Source organism: Vipera ursinii, assembly GCF_947247035.1.
Source record: "Vipera ursinii genome assembly, chromosome: 4".
Lineage (NCBI taxonomy): Eukaryota > Metazoa > Chordata > Lepidosauria > Squamata > Viperidae > Vipera > Vipera ursinii.
Genome location: NC_139514.1, coordinates 97,873,525 through 97,895,482, shown reverse-complemented (window position 1 = coordinate 97,895,482; position 21,958 = coordinate 97,873,525). Strand labels below are relative to the sequence as shown.

Here is a 21,958-nt window from a genome sequence, read left to right as displayed (position 1 = left end):
AGAACTAATGATGTGAGGTAAACACTTTTCTTAAAACACCAAGTCACCTTGATCATACTTGAAACCAGTAATGGATAGTGGAGCAAGTCAAACTTTTTATCAGTCCCTAGCTTAAGACACGCATTGGATGAGATGTATGTAATCTTACTATAAGATCCTGAGCAACCAAGTGAAGTTCATGTTGACAAACTCCTTGTTAGTTTATGTACATCTGAGTTTGAGTGGGATTCATCTGTCATTTCTACTGTGACTCCTCAAAATCCCTCAATCCCGCTGCCATGGCCATGTATTTATGCATAGCCAACAATTTTTCTGGGCTATAATCCCTTACCAGTAGGGTCAAACAAGGTGCCCTGACTCTGAGGCTCTTTGCATTTGTGGATAAACACATGAAGCATGGAGGTGATACTCTGGCCAGCAGGAGACCATTCAGCCCAGAAAGAAGAAAATCAGCTATTTATTTTTAACAGAGCCAGATTGGTTAGTAGTTTAGGTGCTAGACTAGAAACCGAGTGACTTGAGTTCTAGTCTTCCCTCAAGCAGGGAAGCTGACAGATTATTTTGGACCAATCACCCTGTCTCTCAGCCCAACTTCCTTCACAGGTTGTTGTGATGGGGAAAATAGGAGGAGCATTATGTATACTGCCTTGAGTTGTGCAAAATAAAGGTGGGAAATAAACCTAATAAATAAATACTTTTGTCATTCAACATGCTACTGCTTGGAAGTCAAGAAGATAAGTTTGTATTTTTTTAAAAAATAAAAGGTTCCTGTCAGGAAATTGAATTTAACATGGGTTAATGTATCATTTTCAACAGAAAAACAAGTGGAGTGCTAGAGGTAATATTGATGATATGTGTTTTTGCACTACTGTGCTTAACTTCACACCCAATTACTAGAACGTGCTCATTTGATTGGAATGCATACGCATGAATGGGACGGGTTCCACTACTTTCATGGTCAGTGTGCAGGTGTTAGAATTGGTCAGGACGTCCTTTCCATAAGTTCATCTAGCGCAGGGGTGTCAAACTCAATTTCATTGAGGGATGCATCAGCATTATGGTTGCCCTCAAGGGGCCGGGTGGGTATGGCCAGGCTGGGCGTGGCCTACTGGGTGGGCGTGGCTAGAGTGCGTATGGCCTACTGGGTGGGCATGGCCAGCTCTACATAGTTCACATCAAGGGTGCCTATGGGGGCCTGGGCAGGAGTGGGACAGATCTGAGGGTCTCTGATAGAAGAAGGGTCTCTGGGCCAGGGCCAAGGTAGTGGGGGCTGTTCCCTCACTGTTTCCAGGATGGCTTCGCGGGCCACATGAAACCACTTTGCGGGCCGAATCCGGCCTCCGGGCCTTGTGTTTGACATGTCTGATCTAGCGTGATACACCCTTTCTTAGAACAAGGGGCCATTCAGATGGTCAGTCATGCCCTAGAGTAATGGTGTGTGGGAATGACCTTAGAAGGCAGATGGATAGAGTTCCAATGTGCTGACTGAAAACAACCACTCTGGTATTTGACTACTTACAACAATAATGCTCCACTAATCATAAACTGGTTTGTTTAAAACTTCAGGTTTTCTATTATTTTGATATGCAGGTATTTTAAATTGTATAAAAAGTTTAGCAATAATTAAAGATGCATTGTATAATAAATATTTTAAATAAACAAATAACATGTTAAACTGCAACTTCTTTCAGATCACCTTTTATCAGAACTGAAAACTCACATTAATCTTTGTCTATTTATAACATAATATATATAAAAGCAACATACGTTTTCAATGAACTGCATATTTGAAAGCATGAGGAAACCATTGAAGACATTATGTAGGCGGCAATCTATACTTTTAGTTTCATGAATTAGTCTGTCCATCTGCTTCTTTATTTCATGGGTCCTGGAGATTGTTTGTTGGGAGAATTCTTGCAGGAACTGCAAAAGCTGCCAAAAATATGTTTGTATAGAATTTAAATCACACTGTGGATGGAGGGAGGAAGAGAGAGAGAGAGAGAGAGAGAGAGAGAGAGAGAGAGAGAGAGAGAGAGAGAGAGAGAGATGGAGGCCGGGTGGGGCTGTAAAAGCACTGCCATGTTAAGTTTGAAAAGATATGGAGCATCAAACCTTTTTTTTTAATTTAAGAAACCTTTGGAAGCATTTCCAGAAAGTTATAACATAAAAAGAAGAGGTAAATCAATGACTAATAAAGGGGCCTCTCTGTAAAATTCCTGCCGTTTTAAGAGAAAACCCTGGTGAGTTAATATAAAACTTGCAACAGATGCAAAAAATACTTTTCCAGAAAAATATATATTGTGTTTCTTTGATTTATTACCAAAAGTGGGAAAGGCTATGGGTGTTTTCAAACGGAAAAGAGGTACTGCAGAATATTACTGTAAAATTATACAGTTACCAACTGTGTATGATGAATAATAAATGTAAGTTTTCATAATTATATCTATGATCACAAATTTCCAACAAACCATTTCAGGGTGTTTTTTTCCCCTTGCATAAGTGAAAGACAACTCTTTATCACCAAAACTCTTATTTTTGGAGGTATGATTATACTTTCACAATTAAGCACAATACTCTGTAGCCATTTTCCCTATTCATTTTCGGTTGATGCAATACTTGGAAGAGAAACAGAGTTATTTTTTTTTTAAAAAATCAATCCTACGTGACCCTTTTCAACTGCAGAATTCCATAAATGGTTAATAATTAAAAGACAGGACAGCCACCTGTCTGAAATGATACCAGGGTCTGTTGTTTGAGCAGGGGGCTGGACTGGAAGACCTCCAAGGTCCCTTCCAGTTCTATTCTGATTATTATTCTGATTATTAATTCAAACACACATCTGATTTTGTCCTGGGGGGGAGAACACTCCACTGATTAAGACTCAACACAGGCTAAAGCAGGGGTCTTCAAACTCGGCCTTTTGATGACTCGTGGACTTCAACTCCCAGAATTCCTCAGCCAGGCATGCTGGCTGAGGAATCCTGGGAGTTGAAGTCCACGAGTCATCAAAGGGCCGAGTTTGAAGACCCCTGGGCTAAAGAGCTCAATGTATCTGTCAAGCCGCGTCTTACAAACTGGTGGAGGGAGGAGGAGGAGGAGTTGCGTTTCATGGCTACGTTGCCACTGACAACCATCATAGGGAGCGACTGGCAGCCCAACTGACGGCTCCCGAAAGGGAAGAACCGGCTCCTTCCACGGCCCTGAAAGCAGACAGCTCTGCCTAGGTCAGGGGTAGGCAACCTCGGCTCTTTTATGACTCATGGACTTCAACTCCCAGAATTCCTGAGCCAGCTTGGCTGGCTCAGGAATTCTGGGAGTTGAAGTCCGTGAGTCATAAAAGAGCCGAGGTTGCCTACCCCTGGCCTAGGTTCACGGGCTCCACCCCGCCACCGCTGCCGCCGCCGCCTGTCCTCACCCCCGCGTCGGCCGCCAAGGACCAGGACTGGCTCCTGGAGCGGATCTCTTCGAGCGACCAGGCGCGCTCCCAAAGCAGCAGCGCTGCCGCCGCCGCCGCCGCCTTGGTCGCTCCGGCTCGGGAGGAAGCCTCCGTGTCATCAGAGGCGGAGGAGGACGAGGTGGCAGAAGACATCCCGACTCTGACCAGCTACCCGTCTCAAAAGCCGCGGCAATGGCGTCCGTCAGCTGACGCCACTCACGTGATCTGAGCCTCGGAGCTCCCTGAAGCGGTTTCCCCCCCCCTCCTTCCCGTCCCCGACGCACCGAAAAGATCTTTCGGCTGGAACCGGATGCGGCGTGCCAGAGGCTTCCGCCAGTCCGCCGGAGCGCTGCGTGAAAACTTCAGGACTGGCGGAAGGGCAACGGACGAAGCGAAGAACCCGGAAGGCCACCTGGAGGTTGGCTGGCGGCAGGTAATAAGAACGGAATAGCCGCGTTTTCTTATCTTTCAAGAATAGGGGGGGGGGATTAATAGGGGCGAGCAATTCCTAAATTGTTCTTAGCATTCTCCCCTCTCAATTCCTATATTCCTTTGAGCTGGGTGATAGCGTCATGGTTCGGCAGCACAATATTCCCTCTTGGGATCAGGGGAGATCCAAAAGACCCAAACCGAAGGTAGAATCGCCCAGCCTGCTTTCCATTCTCATCCCTGATCAGCTGCCCATTCCATTAATGGCTCAGAAAAGCTATTATCTGTTAAACTGCTCAATAAAAAGACAGATAACTTTAAATAGTGGGTAGAAACGTAGAATAACAGAATTGGAAGGGACCTTGGAGGTCTTCTAGTCCAACCCCCTGCTCAAGCAGAAGATCAAACAAATGGCTGTCCAGTCTCTTAAAAGTTTCCAATAATGGAGCACCCACATCTTCTGAGGGCAAGCTGTTACACTGCTTAATTGTTTTCACTGTATAGGAAATTTCTCCTTAGTTCAAGGGTGAATTTCTCAATTTCTTTCCACCCATTGCTTCTTTTTCTGCCTTCAGGTGCTTTGGAGAATAGATTGAATCCCTCTTCTTTGTGACAACCCCTTAGATATTGGAACACTGCTATCATGTCACTCCAGTCCTTCTTTTCATTAAACTAGATGGTTCCTCCAACCATTCTTTGTATGTAGCCTCATCTTTGTTGCTCTTCTCTGCACTCTTTCTAGAGTCTCAACATCTTTTTTATATCTTCTTTTAGGTTTATAAGCAGCTTTCTATAACCAGCTGAAGGCACACATGGCGACTGAGCAGAGCAGGACCAGACTTGGCTTCTTATCCCGCCCTCTGCATGCACTTATATACATTTTATTTTCTAACTTCCAATTGACCTCCTGAAGGCCAGACAAGGCCAGCCGAAGGGCAGGATGCAGTCTATGATATAGTATGGTCAGATGCAGCTGGTGCTCTAGTATTCAGACAAACTGGATTTATATAATGATCTCTACTTACATCTTTTTATATCTTGTTTTAGGTGTGTCTGGTGTGATGCTGTTTGGAATTTCCCTTTCAACCTCTGGTGGTATTAAAAATATATAAATTCAGCTTTTAAAATTTGTTGCATTCAAATATGAATCATTTTCAAAAACTGATTTATAATATTGCCACTTAATACTGTGTGAAACAGTGATCCCACCAGTTTATTACACTTCCAGCAGTTTTTAGAAAGAATTATCCATTTTAGCAATCAAAATTGGAGCAATAAAACATACTGATTTTCATACATACACACCAGCAATAAAACATACTGATTTTCTCTATATTTGGAATAAATTTAATATTCTTCCTTAGAAAATCCAATGTTGCATTCTAATTGCACTGCATTTATTTGCATCTATTTATCTTTGACTCTTTCAGGTTCTGAGTCACCCTTCACCAATGATTTGATTTATAAATCAAACTTTAAAAAATTCCATATTGCATATTGGTTTCCAAATTCAGCTAAAGCTTCTCAATATTAGCACTTGTTTCTGTAATTACTAAAATGTTATGCTACTTATTTAGAGATCATGAAAGTACACCGTTGTGTGTAATAGAATAGCTATGTTATAATACATCCTTGGCTAAGTTCCATATAACAGCGCTGCAGTTGGGCTTTAGCTGCAAATTTAATTGCAGTTCTGTGCCTGAAGCAAAATGATAAATTTAGATAAATGAAGCTAATTTATGGAAATTTTGAGGTGCTTAAGATAAATGTTTCAGCTTTTTTCCAGTTTTATTTCTAGGAGAATGTATAGTGGGTTTTGATGGCCAAATGAGCGGCATGGTGGCCTAGTGATAAAGACACTCACCCCCCCCACTCAGAAATTTGAGAGTTCAGTCCTAGGTAGCAGCAGATGTTTCTATCCTAGTGTGTGAAGAAAAAAATCTGCCAACTCCACATAAGCGTCAGGAAGGGCATTCAGCCAGTAAACTGCTCAGCTCCATCCAGTCACCCAACTCTACTCTGAATAGGAACTCTAGGATCTTTAAAAGGGAGAGGTTTTTTGATGGCCAAATGTACCTCTAGGTTCATGCCTTGGTATGTTGGACCCCAATTAAATATTGAGACAAGAAGAACATTTAATTTATGATTTATCTGTAGCTTTTCAAGATAAAAAGGATTCTGGTTTTTCAAGAGAGAGAGAGTGAGTTTGGAACATAGACTTTTATTCCTTTTTATAGTTTGCACAACAAAGGTACTTCAAAGTAAAAGTTGATTGGTTTAGGAAAATATTTGCCCAATTACATCATGAAAAATTAGACATTCAATAATATGTAAGCATAAGAATTGAAAAGAGCATTGTATTAAAAGCATAACAAAATGTTAGCATGGGAAAAGAAATCACGAGTCCCATAGAATTTATTGTGAAAAGATAAAATTTCAGCTAAGTTTAAACTTCGTAACGTGCACAATTGAAAAAGAAAGCCTTTTGTTATTCAGCCTGAGAAAGTTGTTATCTTGCAGTTAGTTACAGCAAGTTTATTACTAAAGGAAAACTTTAAACATTCCATTCGTATAAGGTTATGCTCAAAATGCAAAATTAAATTAAATTAAAGAAACTAAACCCACGTTAGTTTGCCAGAGCAACAATAATACAAAAGCAGATTGTTCATTGCTGCTTCATCTCATTTGCTGGCAGTTCATAATTTCAGGAATTTGTCCATCAATTGTCCTAGACTCCTCACTAATCAGGTAATGTCCTAGATTCCTCACTAATGAGGTAGTCACCCACAATCAACCAAAAGAGAAAGACCAGAAATAATCTTATCAAATGCTTCAGTCGCCTCCTATTGCCAACAGTTAAATCAGGCATTCATTGAAGCTGCCCATAAGATATCTAAAAAACCCCTAAATACAGTACCTCCTGGAAAATATTCAGATCCATAAGACACTTTAGGTGGTCCTTCTGTTTTTTCCTTGGAGGCTCTGTATGGCACTCAAACTCATCTGAACCAAGGAGTAATCTGGCAGAGCAAAATAACTAAGAGGAATGCCCTTCATTGCTCTTCAACTACTCTCAGACAAAAGTAATATCCAGTATGTGTCAGTCTTATCAATTGCCACCTTATGCTAGCTTGTGCTTCACTGCTATGCATTGACAGACTGCCATAAACTGTGGGGACGGGGAATGAATGAGGGGGGGATGTTTTGGGAAATGAAAGTAAATGTGTATCTCCTCCAGATGCTGGCTCAAGGTCATCCAGATGGAAGGAGAGGAGCATTTCCTGGACTACGCTTGGATGGACCATTAGGAAAACATCTTGTCTGAACCTGATTGGTTAGACTGGGGTGGGCAATGAGAGACAGTTAAGGGAGGGAAAAGTAGAATTTAGGGATTTTGGTGAGTGATTTTTAGTTCTGGCTTTGCACTACTGCAATACACTTGATCTCTAATAAACTATTCCTTTCTCAACAAATGGAGCCAAGGATCATTTTTATTTAGAGGTTTTACATTATGGCAGGTCCGACACAGTATTTGTTGGGCTAAAGGTTGCTTGGGACAAGCCCATGATTATGATGGAGGCCATGCATTCCTGAGCAATTAACATATCCCTGAGGACAGGATGATTAAACTCGTCCAACACGAGCATTAGCACTCCAACACTACACCTTATAGGAGCTTGCAGGAGAATCCCACTGCATAGAAAGGTAGCTGCCACGCTGTTGTTTTTTTTTTAACTTTGAACATCATGTTTACTATGTCAATAAGCTTTCCAAAATTATATCTAGCATAATGAAACTCTGGATATCCAATATTGATGTGAGAAACAAAATAATTTCTCATTGTTTGAGTCACATATGATCCTAATCAAGAAGAGGTGGTTAGGTTGAATTTTATTTTGAAGATCTGCTAGGTTAGTGTTTTTTTTTAAAAAAAAGATCTGTGATGAGTTATGGTTTTAAGTGGTTCCCTGATATTTGGTGAGAAATTATTTACAGACTTGGCTAACAATAATCAGAATGTAGGGAGTTGGAGCAAAAAAACCCCCTGGTTTACACAGGCTGGTTTACCAGAAGGACTTGGGGAGTTCACCAAGCAGGATAGGCGGGTGATTTTCCAGGCGACCACCACTGAATCCAGTCTGCTTTTAATTGACGAGCTTTGGAACCAGTGATCTAGAAACAAAACACTTTATTGTGGTGACTATTTCCCAAAAAAATGAATTGCACATGAAACAATGGCCTGCCTGGGATCATTTGGCATTCATTCCACATGACCTGTTTTACCTTGTCACAGGTCAGTGGAACAAAACACATTGTCATGTATGTCCTTTTGTACATAATGCTTTGATGGATTGCCGGAATACAGACCCCCACATTTGGCTCAAAGTAGAATGACTGCTGCAGTAATCTAGACTTTGTAAAGGAACACCAGTGTTTAGTTCTCATGATCAGTTGGCCAAGCATTTAGTTCCAGAAATTATGTCAAAAGCCTCTCCTGAGCAGTGACTAGGATAAATTAGCAAATCTGTCAGTTGTCAAACTGCTCACAAGGTAGTACATACATAGTGCATACATTTGCATCCACCTATAAATTTGCAGAACAGTGCCTGCAGGTTCTTAGAGCAACCTATGAAAGGTAGATGATTCCATTATGGTAAGTGTCTATAGGATTCTTTTGTTTCTGCTCCTATCTCATGAATAGCTTGATTGGAGAATACTTAGTTGGAAGTAACTCAAAAGATTTGTTTATGATATTCAGGCCTATATTTTTTTAGCTTCATAAAACCTTTTCAGGCTGACAGCTGGTCTGATTCCCGGGACATCTCCAAAAATTAAGTAGAGATAAGGCAATAACATAAAACAATCATGTTCAAAATTAAACTAATTGAAATTGTCCCCCTTTTCTGAAAATTGCTTTAAATATTTGAGGTTTTGTAGGGTGTTCACGAACAGTTCCGAAGGATGGGATGGAAGATTTTCCTCCACCAACTAAATAGAGTAAACCTGGAGCTGGACTTGGTCCCAGTAGAAGGAGAGAGAACCCATGAGGAGTTCTAGAGATGGGAAGGCAGGAGGATCCAGACAGAGTCAATGTTGGTAAGGAGGAAAAGATGGCCGGGTGGGGAGTTCTGGGTGCTGGACCAAAATTAAGGCTGGAAAGAAACAGGGATTGGAAGCGGTTAGGCCAGGGTTAGGCAACCTTGGCTCTTTTATGACCCGTGGACCTCAACTCCCAGAATTCCTGAGCTAGCCATACTGAGGGGAAAGGGAGAGGTTTCCATGCTGAGCCATGCTGGCTTAAGAATTCTGGGAGTTGAAGTCCACGAGTCATAAAAGAGCCAAGGTTGCCTACCCCTGGGTTAGGCCTTGCACCCAGTACTTAGCAGCTTTCTCTGAGGAAGCCACCCCCATCTTTCCTTGCTGTTCAGTTCCATAGATAGAATTGCTAAGGAAGGAAAGAGAGAATGCCTGTGTTCTTCTATGGTAGCCCCTGAGGAGATGCAGAAGGAAAGAACAGTGGTCCTGAGGTCAGGCTCATGTGCACCTAGGGCTGGAGGAACCAAATCCTAAGGCAAGGGCTGGCAACCCAAAACAGTGAAAGAGCCACTCGGAACCGGTTCCCTCAGAAAAGAAAAAACTCGGAGCTGCAAAGAAGGGTGCGCATGCGCGCGCATGCACACGCATGCGCAAAACAACAGGCTCCAACTCTTCCGCCCAGGAAACGAGGTTCGCGGACAGGTTTTCACACCACCTTCCAGCTGCTGCCACTACTGCTGCAAACTGGAAAGGGCGATTCGTAGCTTCGGAAGCCCCCTAAGCAGGAAAGCATTTATTTATTTTATTACATTTATATACCGCCCTTTCCCTGAGGACTCAGGGCGGTATATAAAGCATGTCCCGATGAAGCCTTTTCCTACCAGGCTTTGCTGCAAAACCCCACATCGTCCAGGGCTCCCGTGATCACCCAGAAGTGACCCAACAAACAGTTAGCACACCTTTCTCGGCCTGCAAAATGCCACAAGTGCAGCAAACGCCTTCTCCGATGGGAACCGGGAACCCTTCCGCTCCCTAAACCCGATTGGCGAATGGCGTCGGCTGGTCTTCTCGCTCCTTTCCCTCCCTCCCTCCCTCTGCCGCCTGCCATTCCCACGTCACCTTTACTCCTCGCCTTTACTTTTGCTGAGCCTGCCCGTGACGAGTTTGAAGAGGGTGCGGGCAAATTTCATAAGGCCGCGCTTGCACCACTTCCCACACCTGCTCATGGCTCCCGAGGAGGAAGGGCCCGACTTCTCTTCTGCTAGCTAGCCCAAAAAGTCCTCGGCAACTTCGAGAGCACAAAACTCCCAACTGAAGCCGGGTGGGGGGAAAGGGAGGTGGCCCTTTCGCTGCCGCTTCCCCGGACGCCGGGCTTCCCGTGCGAAGCTTGCAGCCTTGGGAGGCACCTGCGCGGCAGCGGCGGCGAGTCTCCCTGGCGATGGGCACTGGGTTGCGTCACCGTTTTTAGCCTGGGCACCACCAGAGCCGCCCGAGCACCCTGCCCCTCCCCCCAGGGCCTCCAAACCGCTGCCACCGGTTTGGAGATCATGTTTGACAAAGGCGGAAACTCTGCAAACAGGACGGTTGAGGTTTGGAGAGCTGCGTGTGCAGCTCTCCAAACCGCTGCCACTCGTTTGGAGATCTGCTGCCACCATCAAACATGGATGAAGGCGGAAGCTCTGCAAACGGGACAGTGGCGGTTTGGAGAGCTGCGCGCACAGCTCTCCAGACCGCCGTTGCCCCATTTGGAGAGTTGCTGCCTTCGTCCGCATTTGAAAGAAACGCGGAAGGGAGCAGCTCTCCAAACGGAGCGCCGGAGGTTGGAGCTCCTCCGCCCATTTGGAGATCTGCCGGCTTCGTCCATGTTTGAGGAAGCCAGCAGCCCTGCAAAAGGGGAGGAGGAGGTTTGGAGAGCTGTGTGCGCAACTCTCCAAACCACTGCCGGCCGTTTGGAGATCTGCTGGCTTCCTCAAACATGGATGAAGCCGGCAGCCTTGGAAACGGGTGGAGGAGGTTTGGAGAGCTGCGCGCGCAGCTCTCCAAACTGCCGTTGCCCCGTTTGGAGACCTGCTGCCTTCGTTTGCATTTCTTTTGGCCCTGAAAGGCAGCAGATCTCCAAACCTCCGCCGCCCCATTCTCTCAATGGGACTTTTTTGCAGAATGGCAGAGGAGGCCTGGGAGCCGCATGAGACGACTTAAAGAGCCGCATGCATCTCCGGAGCCGCGGGTTGCCGACCCGTGTCCTAAGAGAAGGATTGTGGCCAGGGTTTCTCAATTTATTTGCATTTTCTTGCAAGAATTGTGCAATGCCTAATGTTCAAATGCAACTACTGGGTTAACAGGTTGTGCATCTGTTAACATCCATCATAATTACTCACTAAATTTAACTTCTATTGCTTTCCTACTTTTTAAAAATTTTTACAGAGGCATATTCTGGTTTTTCTTCTGATCCTTGCCCTTTTGAGAAACTTATGTGATGCTCAATGTTCTGTGAAACCAGCCAGTAGAAAGGGTAAGAATTTTGTTTTGTGTTCAAAAGGAAAAAAAAAATTGAAATAGTGATAATCGTGGTTATTCGGATCCTCCAACTGGTTTTCTCAAACTGCAAAATAAAGCAGCATCCACAGAGGGAAATCAAAGTCTGATTTCAGTTTGAAAGTATCACACAATTTCACTGCAGCTCTTTTGCAGTGTATATAATGTTGCTTTCATTAAAATGATTTGTTTAACCTAACCTATCCCTGGTGAAAAGTAAGCTATATTCTTGATGCCCACATAACTAGTCACAGTACAAATAATAAAATATAACATACAAATTTAATACAATAGCTTACTCAACAGTGATACACTGGTGAAGCGGGCACAGCAGCACCTGCATTTTCTGTATCGCATGAGAAAAGCACATCTTCCTTCCCCTGTCCTGACCACTTTCTACAGGGGGACAATCGATAGCATCCTGTCATACAGCATCACAGTCTGGTTTGGAAGCATCACTGCTTCAGACAGGAAGGTGGTGCAGAGAGTGGTGAGGATGGCTGAAAAGATCATTGGCAGTTCCCTCCCCCCCATCCAGGACATAGCACAGAAGTGTTGCTTGAGCAGGGTCTGCAAGATTGTCTGGGACACGACACATCCTCTTCACAACCTGTTTTCCTTGTTACCTTCTGGGAGGAGGCTTAATGGTATCCGTAGCAGAACATCCAGATTCAGCCATAGTTTCATTCCATACATCATTAACCTTGTGAACTCTCAAGCTTCTTCCTTCTGTTATATATTCAAGATGGACAGTATTTAATATTTTATTATTATGTATATGTAGGGGTGTGGATCTATACATATGTTGTATATAGTATGTTTTAGGTATGTGCAATGTATGTGTTTTACTTTGAGAGCTTGCAATTAAATTTCACTTTTAATGTGTGCCATTGTGCCTACAGTAAAAAATAGCAATAAACGTCTATCTATCGTCTGTCTGTCTGTCTGTCTGTCTGTCTGTCTGTCTATCTATCTATCTATCTATCTATCTATCTATCTATCTATCTATATCTATCTACCTACCTACCTACCTACCTACTGCAGGAGTAAGATAAAAGAATCCTTAATGATTCTTCCTGAATGATCACAGCTACAGTGGAGTTGTGGAATGATCACAACTACAGTAGCTCTCTGGAAGATATCTTTTCTTGGTTCTTCCTAAAATAGTCCCATTTGAAAACCTGCGAGGTGTTTGAGCTCTTGGCTTTTTCTTCCTTTTCATGCCCTGTGCAGGAATAAAGATATGGAAGATAAAGCAGGATTAAAAGATTAAAAGAGAGCTACAGTATATATTACCTGAAAGTTTCATTATTTAAAATTATCAGGCATTCAAGACTTTTCATTTTAAAAAATAAACTAATAAATTAAATTATAGCTAGGCACTGACCTTGGTGGCCCAAAATACATGGACATTGGATGCAATAAAAATAAACAGGGAAGGTGAAATAGACTTTAAAAAACCGGTTGAATCTTTCAAACATTAAAAACTAATGAGGAATCACATATGCAGTTTACAACAGCAGCCCCCAATCTTTGGGGCACCAGAGACCACTTCCGTGGAGGCAGGCTTTTCTGTGTACTGGAGGGGGCATGGTTTCGCATGCTGCCTGCATTCCGTGGATGAGGCTTTGCTTGTTTGCGTGGCCCAGTTTCTGGCATGCCAGAACCCAGTGACGGTCCACGGACCGGGGGTTGGGGACCCCTGCTTTACAAGACAGTGATCACTGGTTCCTATGATAGTGGGAAGAAGAGTAATTTGAATGAATTCTCTTGAGATTAATGCTTGTTTTGTCAGCATAGCTGACTCAGGAGTTCTAGGAGTTGAAGTCCATGAGTCATAAAAGAGCCGAGGTTGCCTACTGATTCTTTTCATAAAATCTCCCTGTTTCACAGGGCTTCCTCTGTCTAAACTACCTTCCCCAAGCTGATGTTAATCCTGTAGTTGGGAAAAATGGGGTCCAGTGATTCTAAATGTTCAGTAAAAACTAATTCTGAGTGGTCCTGCCCTGCATTTCAACCCTGTGCTACCAATATTCTGTCTGTGTGACTTCATTAGAAAGAACACCCAAATACACAATTAAGTGATATCTTGGTTAAACTTTAATCTTATCTTAAAAATACTTCCTGGGGAATTGACTTAAAAATAACAGGTTTTTGAGAAAATGGAAAAATAATAATTTCTTGATTTTTCCTCAGCAAGAATTGGGGAAACCCTTGCAACCCAATGTAAGGATTGAGGAAGTTCTTGCAACGCCTTCAGAAGTTTTGGGTGCTCCATCACTGGAGGTTTTTAAAACGAAATTGGACAGCCATTTTGAGCAAAGGGTTAGACTAGAAAACCTCCAAGGTCCCTTCTAACTCTGTTATTCTGTTATTCTGTGTATCTACCCACTATTTAAAGTCATCTGTCATTTTACTGAGCACAGTTTGAGTTAACAGATAATAGCTTTTCTGAGCCACTAATGGAATGGCTAGCATGCAAATATATACATAAACTCTATTATTGAAACTATTTGGTGTTAAATCAAAGCTCTGACCAATAACATTACTTGGACAGTCACATCTATAATCAATGTGAGTGAACTGAACATGTGGTAGGAAATTCTGTTTGGAGCTTCCAGAATTCCTCAGGGCACTTATAAAGTTTGTGATAGAGGAAACTCTAGAAGCAACTTGCGTATGTGATAAGAGAACATGAAGAAGGCTTGGCCACTTTATGCAAAGTTATCTGCCCAAATTCACTGAAAAGGAGCTGGGATCATATCCAGAAATTCAGAATTAGTTCTACATTGTTTGTGTTCTGCATCTTGCAGGTTGCTTTCAGAATGGAAAATGGTACCGTGTTCCTGCTGTTTGGAAAACAAACAATTGCCAAAGATGTGAATGTAAACCAAAAGAATTAGTATGCTGCAGCCTGTAAGTTCAAGCCTTAAAATTTCTCAGATTTGCTGAATTGTTGTTTTTAAATACCTAGATGACTATAAATCTGTTCCAGAGTTACTATATTTGGAATGTCCATTCACCTCATGCAAAAGAGCTTTCTTTGTGTGGCCCTTTCAACTCTTTATGCATAGATATATACTCTGTATATCTATATATCTAGATCTATGTATTTCCATGAGAATGGTTACCAGATCCTAGTAATGTGAAATCCTGGCTGGCACAAAAACTTATGCAGGCATGGCAACTAGTCAAGATGCTTGTAGGTTAGAATTTACTTTGTCAAATAGATGAAGCAGTTCCCTTCATGTATATATTGTATGTGGAAGGTATAGGGGCAGTTCATAGTTGGCTGTGAAGAGTTTGCTGGTTTTTTAAAATAATGGTGAGAATATTGCCCCTTGACCTTCTTGTTCTAAAGATCCTCCAAATCTTCCTGTTTGAGTCTCAAGTGTCTGCAACTATTCATCTATTTAAATCATATTTTGGGGTGTTGACTCTAGACCTGTGTCCTGATTTCCTGGAAACTCATTTATTTATGCTTGCAAAATTATTTATTTTTATTTATTTGTTACATTTATTTGCCACCTATCTCGTTAGCTCAAACTTTATGAATAATGAAATTCAGGTTTAATAAAAGTTAATTTAAGTTAATAAACTTTAACATTGCTTAGATCATTATGTTATCCCACCATAAAGATCTAATCAACCTTAGATTTTATTAACATAAATGAACTTTTATTAAACCTGCATTTGATTACTCGTAAAGTATGAGCTATTGCTATAGGTAGCAAATAAATTTAACAAATAGATAAAACTAAATAATTTTACAAGACATTTTACACTAATTCTTTTCTCAAAGCAATTATTTAAACAGTTTTATTATTCGCTTATTGTATGTAGTGACCAGTTCTATACAGGTTTGCAGGAACATATTAACTCTAAATTGTTTACAATAAGCATATGTGAAAATATGATAAACTATTAAATATGGTTTATGCATTGCTGCCTCTTACCCAAAAGCCATCTGAAAGAGAACTGTCTTTGCCATTTATCTAAAGGACACATCTAATTCCAGGGCCATGCTGTCCTGGAAGGAGAATGTCGTTCTTGAAGAGCAAATTCCTCTGATAGTCTTCAGACTGAGCACCTAAAGCATGGGTGTCAAACAGGCGGCCCGTGGGCTGGATTCATCATGTGCAGGCCACGCCCACTCTGATTCTGCAAAGGCAAAAAGCATCACGATACGTCACGATATATCACATGACGTGATCGAGTTTGACACCCGTGACCTAAAGCATCCTCTGCCCAACTATGTAGTCTCCATAAATTCAACTTGCAGAATATGATACTGAAAACCCAGTGTTATTCTGCTAAATAAAGTAATACTGCTCAGCAAGCAACTGATCAGGGAATGGGACCCAGTAATCATGACGTGGGCAACAAATTGCAGTAGCATAGCTAGGAAGAGGGAGAGAGTCACTATCTTCAGCCCACTTATGCCAGAAAAAGGCATAATTGGTGGGACTGTTAAGTTGACCAAAGGCTCTCCTAGCCCTAGAGCCCACCTACTGTTCCTGCAATAGCCATGAATCCAAAAGAACCCTCAAATTGTGCTTCAGCTACTTTAGGGGATGTGCAACTCCAGTCTAGAGTAATATATGGAATATCCGTGGCACCATAAGTGTTCAGTACCAACAGTTGGTCTATCTTGCTAGTTCCTTGGAGTCTTAGACGATTTCTTTAACGTACTGGTAATTTTAATATCCTTTTTGCAACATGGCCTGAATATCTGTCTTAATTATTTAGCATTTTCAGACCCATCAACTATGATAAGAAGAAATGCATTGCCATGTTTCACCGTCAAAGTTGCTCCATCCGTGTGGTGAAGAAGAATGATCCTACAGAAAGTTGCCACGTCTTTGCTGGGGTTGGTTAAACCCTAACTTTGTACTCCAAGATATTTTTTAGAAATCTGATATCTTTTTCTTTCTCCCTTTCCCAGTTCTCAAATATTCCATCTCTTTTACTAAATAAAATTTATTTACAAAAATTTTGATAGTTCTGAAAATGACCAAGTTCATCACTAAAAACTTGTAGTTCCAGTCACATAAAACAATACACGTTTAATGAATTCTTACTATGTGAACTACGTTATTTTAATTACATTACTGTAATGAATGTTGCCTTCATAAAACTGTTAGAACAAACCCAGTATTTAAAATTCCTATTACATAAATGTATATTTTGGGAAAATGAGACCTTGGCCTAAATTTGATTTATAACTCTCATTAAGAAAAAATATTTTCAACTATCAAAGTTCGTGCTGCCAGGTCTGCATGTCCTTCTTCAGGATTGTGAATAGAATAGAATAGAATAGAATAGAATAGAATAGAATAGAATAGAATAGAATAGAATAGAATAGAATAGAATAGAATAGAATAGAATAGAATAGAATAGAACAGAACAGATAACTAGAACATTACTAAATCTCTGAAAGATTTAGAGACAAACAGCAGGCTGAGCAGCCCTAATGGGGAATAATGCAATGGGATAATGAATAGAACAGAACAGAACAGAACAGAACAGAACAGAACAGAACAGAACAGAACAGAACAGAATAGAATAGAATAGAATAGAATAGAATAGAATAATAGAGTTGGAAGGGACCGTGGAGGTCTTCTAGTCCAACTCCTGCTTAGGCAAGAAACCTTATATTATTTCAGACAAATGGTTGTCCAGTCTCTTCTTAAAAACTTCCAGTGTTGGAACATTCACCACTTCTGGTAACAGGTTGTTCCACTGATTAATTGTTCTGTCAGGAAATTTCCTTAGTTCTACGTTGCTTCTCTCCTTGATGAGTTTCCATCCATTGCTTCTTGCCCTGCCTTCAGGTGCTTTGGAGAATAGCTTGACTCCCTTCTTCTTTGTGGCAATCCCTGAAGTATTACGGTAGAACACTGCTATCATGTCACCGCTAGTCCTTCTCTTCATTAAACTAGACATATTATGTTCCCCTGAAAATAAGACTAGGTCTTATATTTTATTTTTGGACCAAAAGACTCATTACATCCTATTTTGGGGGGATGTCTAATTTTGCAGGCACCCCGCCTGCTCCCTCCCACCATCTGCCTGTCCACAGCAGCAAAGGCTTACAGGACTTTCCAGGGCAGACGTACATTTTGCCCGGATGGCGAAATGACTGAGATTGGAAGCTTTGTCTATTTGCAAATGGGGCACTTTGAAACGGAGCTAATAGCTCCGTTTCACAGTGCCCCATTTGCAAGCAGACAAAGCTTCCAGTCTCCATCATTTCTCCATCCAGGCGAGAGGGGTTTGGGCGCCTATGGAGCACTTGGAAATGGAGCAATTTGCCCCATAGGTGCCCAAACAGTTTTCTGAGGGAGAATGGAGGGAGAATGGAAGCTTCATCTGCTTGCAAATGAGGTACTTTAAAACGGAGCGATTCGCTCCATCTACAAGCGCCCCATTTGCAAGCAGATGAAGCTTTCAGTCTCCATCATTTCTCTGTCTGGGCAAAATGTGTTTGGGTGCCTATGAGACACTTGGAAGCAGGGCGATGTGCTCCATTCCCAAGCGCCCCATAGGTGCCCAAACACGTTTCGCCCAGAGGGAGAGTGGAAGCTTCATCTGCTTGCAAATGGGGTGCTTTGAAATGATTCATTCTGTTTGAAAGTGCTCCATTTGCAAGTAGACAAAGCTTCCAGTCTCCCTCTGGGCAAAAAGTGCATGGTGGCACCAGGTGGAGGCAGAGACATGGGGGAGAGGCAGGCGACTGGATGTGCTATGTGGCCACCTGGCTCGCGGAAAGCTTGCGCATGGCACCAGCAGCAAGTGGAGGCAGAGGCATGGGGGGGGAGGCAGGCGAACTTGACACACTGCCCACTGCATCCCACTATCTCTCAGCTAGCCTGCAGCTGTGCCACAATCACCTGCCTCCCCCTCTGCCTCTACCTCTGCCTGCTGGTGGTGCTGCTACGCAAGCCTCCCGTGAGCCTCCCGTGAGTCAGGCGGCTGTGCAGCATGTCCAGATCACCTGCCTCCCCCCCACCTCTGCCTATGACTTACCTGCACTGCACCAAGGGGCCAGCGGGCTGTGGCTGGTGCCAGACACCATTGGCCCCCACGCACTCACTGCTTCTTTGCTGGCCACACCCATCCCCCCAGGCTTATTTTTGGGGTAGGGCTTATATTAGGCCCATCCCAAAATATCAGGCTAGGGCTTATTTTTGGGGTGGGTCTTATTTTTGGGGAAACATGGTACCCAATTACAGCAATCGTTCTGTATATGTTTTAGCCTCCAGTCTCCTGATCATCTTTGTTGCTCTTCTCTGCACTCTTTCTAGAGTCTCAACATCTTTTTTTACATTGTGGTGACCAAAACTGGATGCAGTATTCCAAGTGTGGCCTTACCAAGGCATTATAAAGTGGTATTAACACTTCATGTGCTCTTTATTCTATCCCTCTGTTAATGCAGCCTAGAATAGTGTTGGCTTTTTTTGGCAACTGCAGTACACTGCTGGCTCATATTTAAGTGATTGTCCACTAGGACTCCAAGATTCATCTCACAGGAAATACGAAGTAATAATAAACACCAAGTGATTTGGATACCGGTAGATCTAGTGCACAATTTCTTCTCTTTTTTTGTTAGTCATACTATACCTAGAAATTGCATTAAAACTGGAGCATGTCCAGAAGGGAGCAACCAATATGATAAGGATAAGGGCCTGAAACAAACAAACATGTAACAAAGTGAGTACTAATAGCTGGAGGCCTTTTGTATGATTAGCCTGAAAAAGAGAAAGAATAGAGGAAGCAATTTGAATTCTCTCCAGGTATCCAAGGGGTTATGTAATGAATGGAGCAGATGTATTTAGAATTATTCTAAAGGACGGGGGGGGGGGGCGGAAATGAATTTAAATTATGAATTTTGGTTGGACTTCAGAAAAAAATACCAACTGTAAGAGCTGCTTAACTGTGGGACATAAGAGTCTTGGGAAACAATGGATTCTCTGCAGAGGTGATTAAACACAGCTGGATATCATCTATTGAGATGCCGCAAGTGCAGATGGACTAAATGATCTTCAAGGTTCTTTCCAATCCTTACATTCTATAATTCTGTGAATTTCAGTGGTTAAATAAATGTAACACTATAGTCAGTTTAGCAAAATGTGTAGTTTCTGTAATGTTCCTTCCATTTGTCTAAGTTATACTAGTCCACAATTTATAACCACCAGTGAGCCCAAAATTTCTGTTGCTATGTAAGGTAGTTGTTAAATGAGTTGTGCCTCATTTTATGACCTTTTTTGGCACAACTGTTAATAAGGGAAACACTGCAATTGTTAAATGAATCATGTGATCGTTAAGCAGATCTGGCTTCCCCTATTGAATTGCTTTTCAGAAATGAGCTGGGAAGGTTACAAATGTTGATTGCATGTGTTTATGTCTCCATCATAAATACTTTCCAGTTGCTAAGTGCCCCACATTCTGAATACATGACCATGAGGTTGCTATGAGGGTTTTAAGTATAAGGACTGGTCAAAAGTCACTTTTTCAGTGCTGTTGTAACTTCAAATGGTTAATAAATGAATGGTTGTGTTGTGTAGTGAGTTCTTCGCACAGGAAAGAAGACGAGGCGAGTGAGTTCAACAAAGCCCATGATTTATTGCTTGCAGGATCTGAACTGAGAATTGGGCTGTAGCTTGCAGCAATTTATAGCCTGGCGCCTAGGCGGCAGCCAATATATTTAAAGTAACCCATTGCCGCCTAGGGGCAGCCAATAGCAGCACTGGAGACCTGGAGTCTGGGTTGCTGGAGAGCCATTAGCTGCTCCAGCTAACCACGTGGTGTTACACTTGAGCCCAATACATAACACCCCTCCCCTCTTTTATCAGACAACATCATAGCAATAATTAGTAAAAAACAAGTTACAAGTCTTAACATCATAGCAACTATTTGTAAAACAATACAAGTTAACATTATAGCATCAGATAGCCAGAATGAGTAGACTTCCATTATAGTACACAAGACAGTTAATATCATATTCCTACTACTGTTTAAGTACTGTACAGTGACAAGTTACAGTACAGACAACATTATAGTTCCTTTATTTAACAACATAGTCAGCTAGATAAGAAGGAGGCTTGCGTGTCCTTGTGGAATGTCTCGGGGTTCCAGTCACTTTGTGGTCTACCAACTTACCCCTTGGGCTAGGTAAACCATTGTCCTTTGAAGCACTTGAGTCAAAGGAATTAGAAGCTCTCTGGCTGGCTTCTCCAGGTTGGCCCACCCCAGAGTCAGACTGATTAGCAGAGTTGGCACAGCGGTTGTTAAAGTCTGGTTGGCTTGCTCCATCAGGGGATCCATGTTGCACTACTGGAATCCCCTCTTCTACGCCTAGTTCCTCATTACTAATGAATGAATAGTCTTGAGAGTCCATGTGTGGGCTAGCTTGGCTGTAAGTTTGGGGACTTTGGGAGGGACTTACGATGCAGTCCTCGCTTAGTGGCCATTCTGGAAACCGTTTCCTGAGTTGATCAATGTGGCGTCTGATGACTCGCCCTCCAGCCCTACTTTGTAAGAAAGGGGACCAGATGATTTGGTAATTTTACCAGGAACCCACAAATTTTCATGTCCATAGTTCCTTGCCCAAACCCAATCGTCCACTTGTAGCCCCCTCGGGGGTTTTGGTCAAGAGGCTTCTGCTGCCACTCTATCTGGATGCAACTTGTCCCATTTAGTGATCAGTCGCCTCCCCCAACAAAGTTCTGCAGGACGTTTGCCTGTAGCAGTGCAGGGTGTAGAATGCTGACAGAGTAAAAAAATCTGCCAGTCTGTGATGCCAGTCACCTGTTACAATGCGTTTAAGCGATTCCTTCGTGGTCCTCACCGTACGTTCAGCTTGACCATTAGAAGACAGGTGAAAAGGGGCAGACATTGCATGTCTGATAAGATTTGCTCTTAGGAAGGCCTGAAATTCAGCAGCAGTGAATTGAGCCCCATTGTCTGAAACTAAGACATCTGGCAACCCATGTGTTGCAAAGAGTTTTCTCAGCACCTGGATGGTCCTAGCAGTAGTCATGTTTGCAACTGGAATTACTTCCAGCCATTTGGAGTGACTGTCCACCACTATGAGGAAGAGCTGTCCCTGTAAGGGCCCAGCATAGTCAATGTGAATTCTAGACCAGGGAGTGTGTATTTCCTCCCACCTGTGAACTGGGGCATGTGGCATCTCAGGCCTAGGTTGCTGGCATGTATAACAACCATGTACCTGTGCTTCAATGTCCTTGTCAAGGCCAGGCCACCATAGGTAGCTTCTTGCTAAGGCTTTCATTCTGACAATGCCTGGATGGCCCTCATGTAATGACTGTAAGACCCTATCTCTTAGTGACGAGGGGATTATGACTATAAGGATGCACCCCTTGCGGGCTGATAGCTTGTGTCTTCTGACAAAGTAACTCTGAAACTCAGAGCCTGGGCTTTTATCCAACCACCCCATGTGTACCCATGAGAGCACTCTACTCAGTGTTCTATCTGTAGCTGTTTCTGCAGCTATGTCCC

At 42.6% G+C, this 21,958-nt stretch overlaps 2 protein-coding genes across 17 annotated transcripts in view; one reads left to right on the top strand and one right to left on the bottom strand.

Moving 5' to 3' along the window:
• The window catches only part of LOC310639783 (WASH complex subunit 2C-like), a 52,062-nt gene extending 48,424 nt beyond the window's left edge, over window positions 1–3,638 (bottom strand). For all 16 annotated transcript variants that reach the window (XM_083361670.1, XM_083361687.1, XM_083361680.1 and 13 more), the window contains exons 1-2: window positions 3,416–3,638; window positions 1,768–1,932 (exon numbers count right to left, since the gene is read on the bottom strand). In XM_083361670.1, the coding sequence (XP_083217796.1) occupies window positions 1,768–1,932; window positions 3,416–3,589 (339 nt within the window). In that variant the 5' untranslated portion in view covers window positions 3,590–3,638. The remainder of the gene's footprint in view (window positions 1–1,767; window positions 1,933–3,415) is intronic.
• A 177-nt stretch (window positions 3,639–3,815) lies between these two features.
• On the top strand, window positions 3,816–16,491 carry MSMB (microseminoprotein beta). Its single transcript, XM_083361733.1, has 4 exons — window positions 3,816–3,869; window positions 4,913–4,960; window positions 14,251–14,353; window positions 16,187–16,491. The coding sequence occupies exons 2-4, from the start codon at window positions 4,927–4,929 to the stop codon at window positions 16,314–16,316; spliced, it is 267 nt and encodes an 88-aa protein (XP_083217859.1). The 5' UTR covers window positions 3,816–3,869; window positions 4,913–4,926; the 3' UTR covers window positions 16,317–16,491.
• Window positions 16,492–21,958: the final 5,467 nt, after the last annotated feature.

Excerpts from the sequence above, each read along its gene's own strand:
- MSMB (XM_083361733.1), top strand. The coding sequence starts at position 4,927 with ATGCTGTTTGGAATTTCCCTTTCAACCTCTGGTG. Across the intron at positions 4,961-14,250 it reads TTCCCTTTCAACCTCTGGTG|GTTGCTTTCAGAATGGAAAA; the intron begins GTATTAAAAATA and ends TGCATCTTGCAG. Across the intron at positions 14,354-16,186 it reads GAATTAGTATGCTGCAGCCT|CATTTTCAGACCCATCAACT; the intron begins GTAAGTTCAAGC and ends TTAATTATTTAG.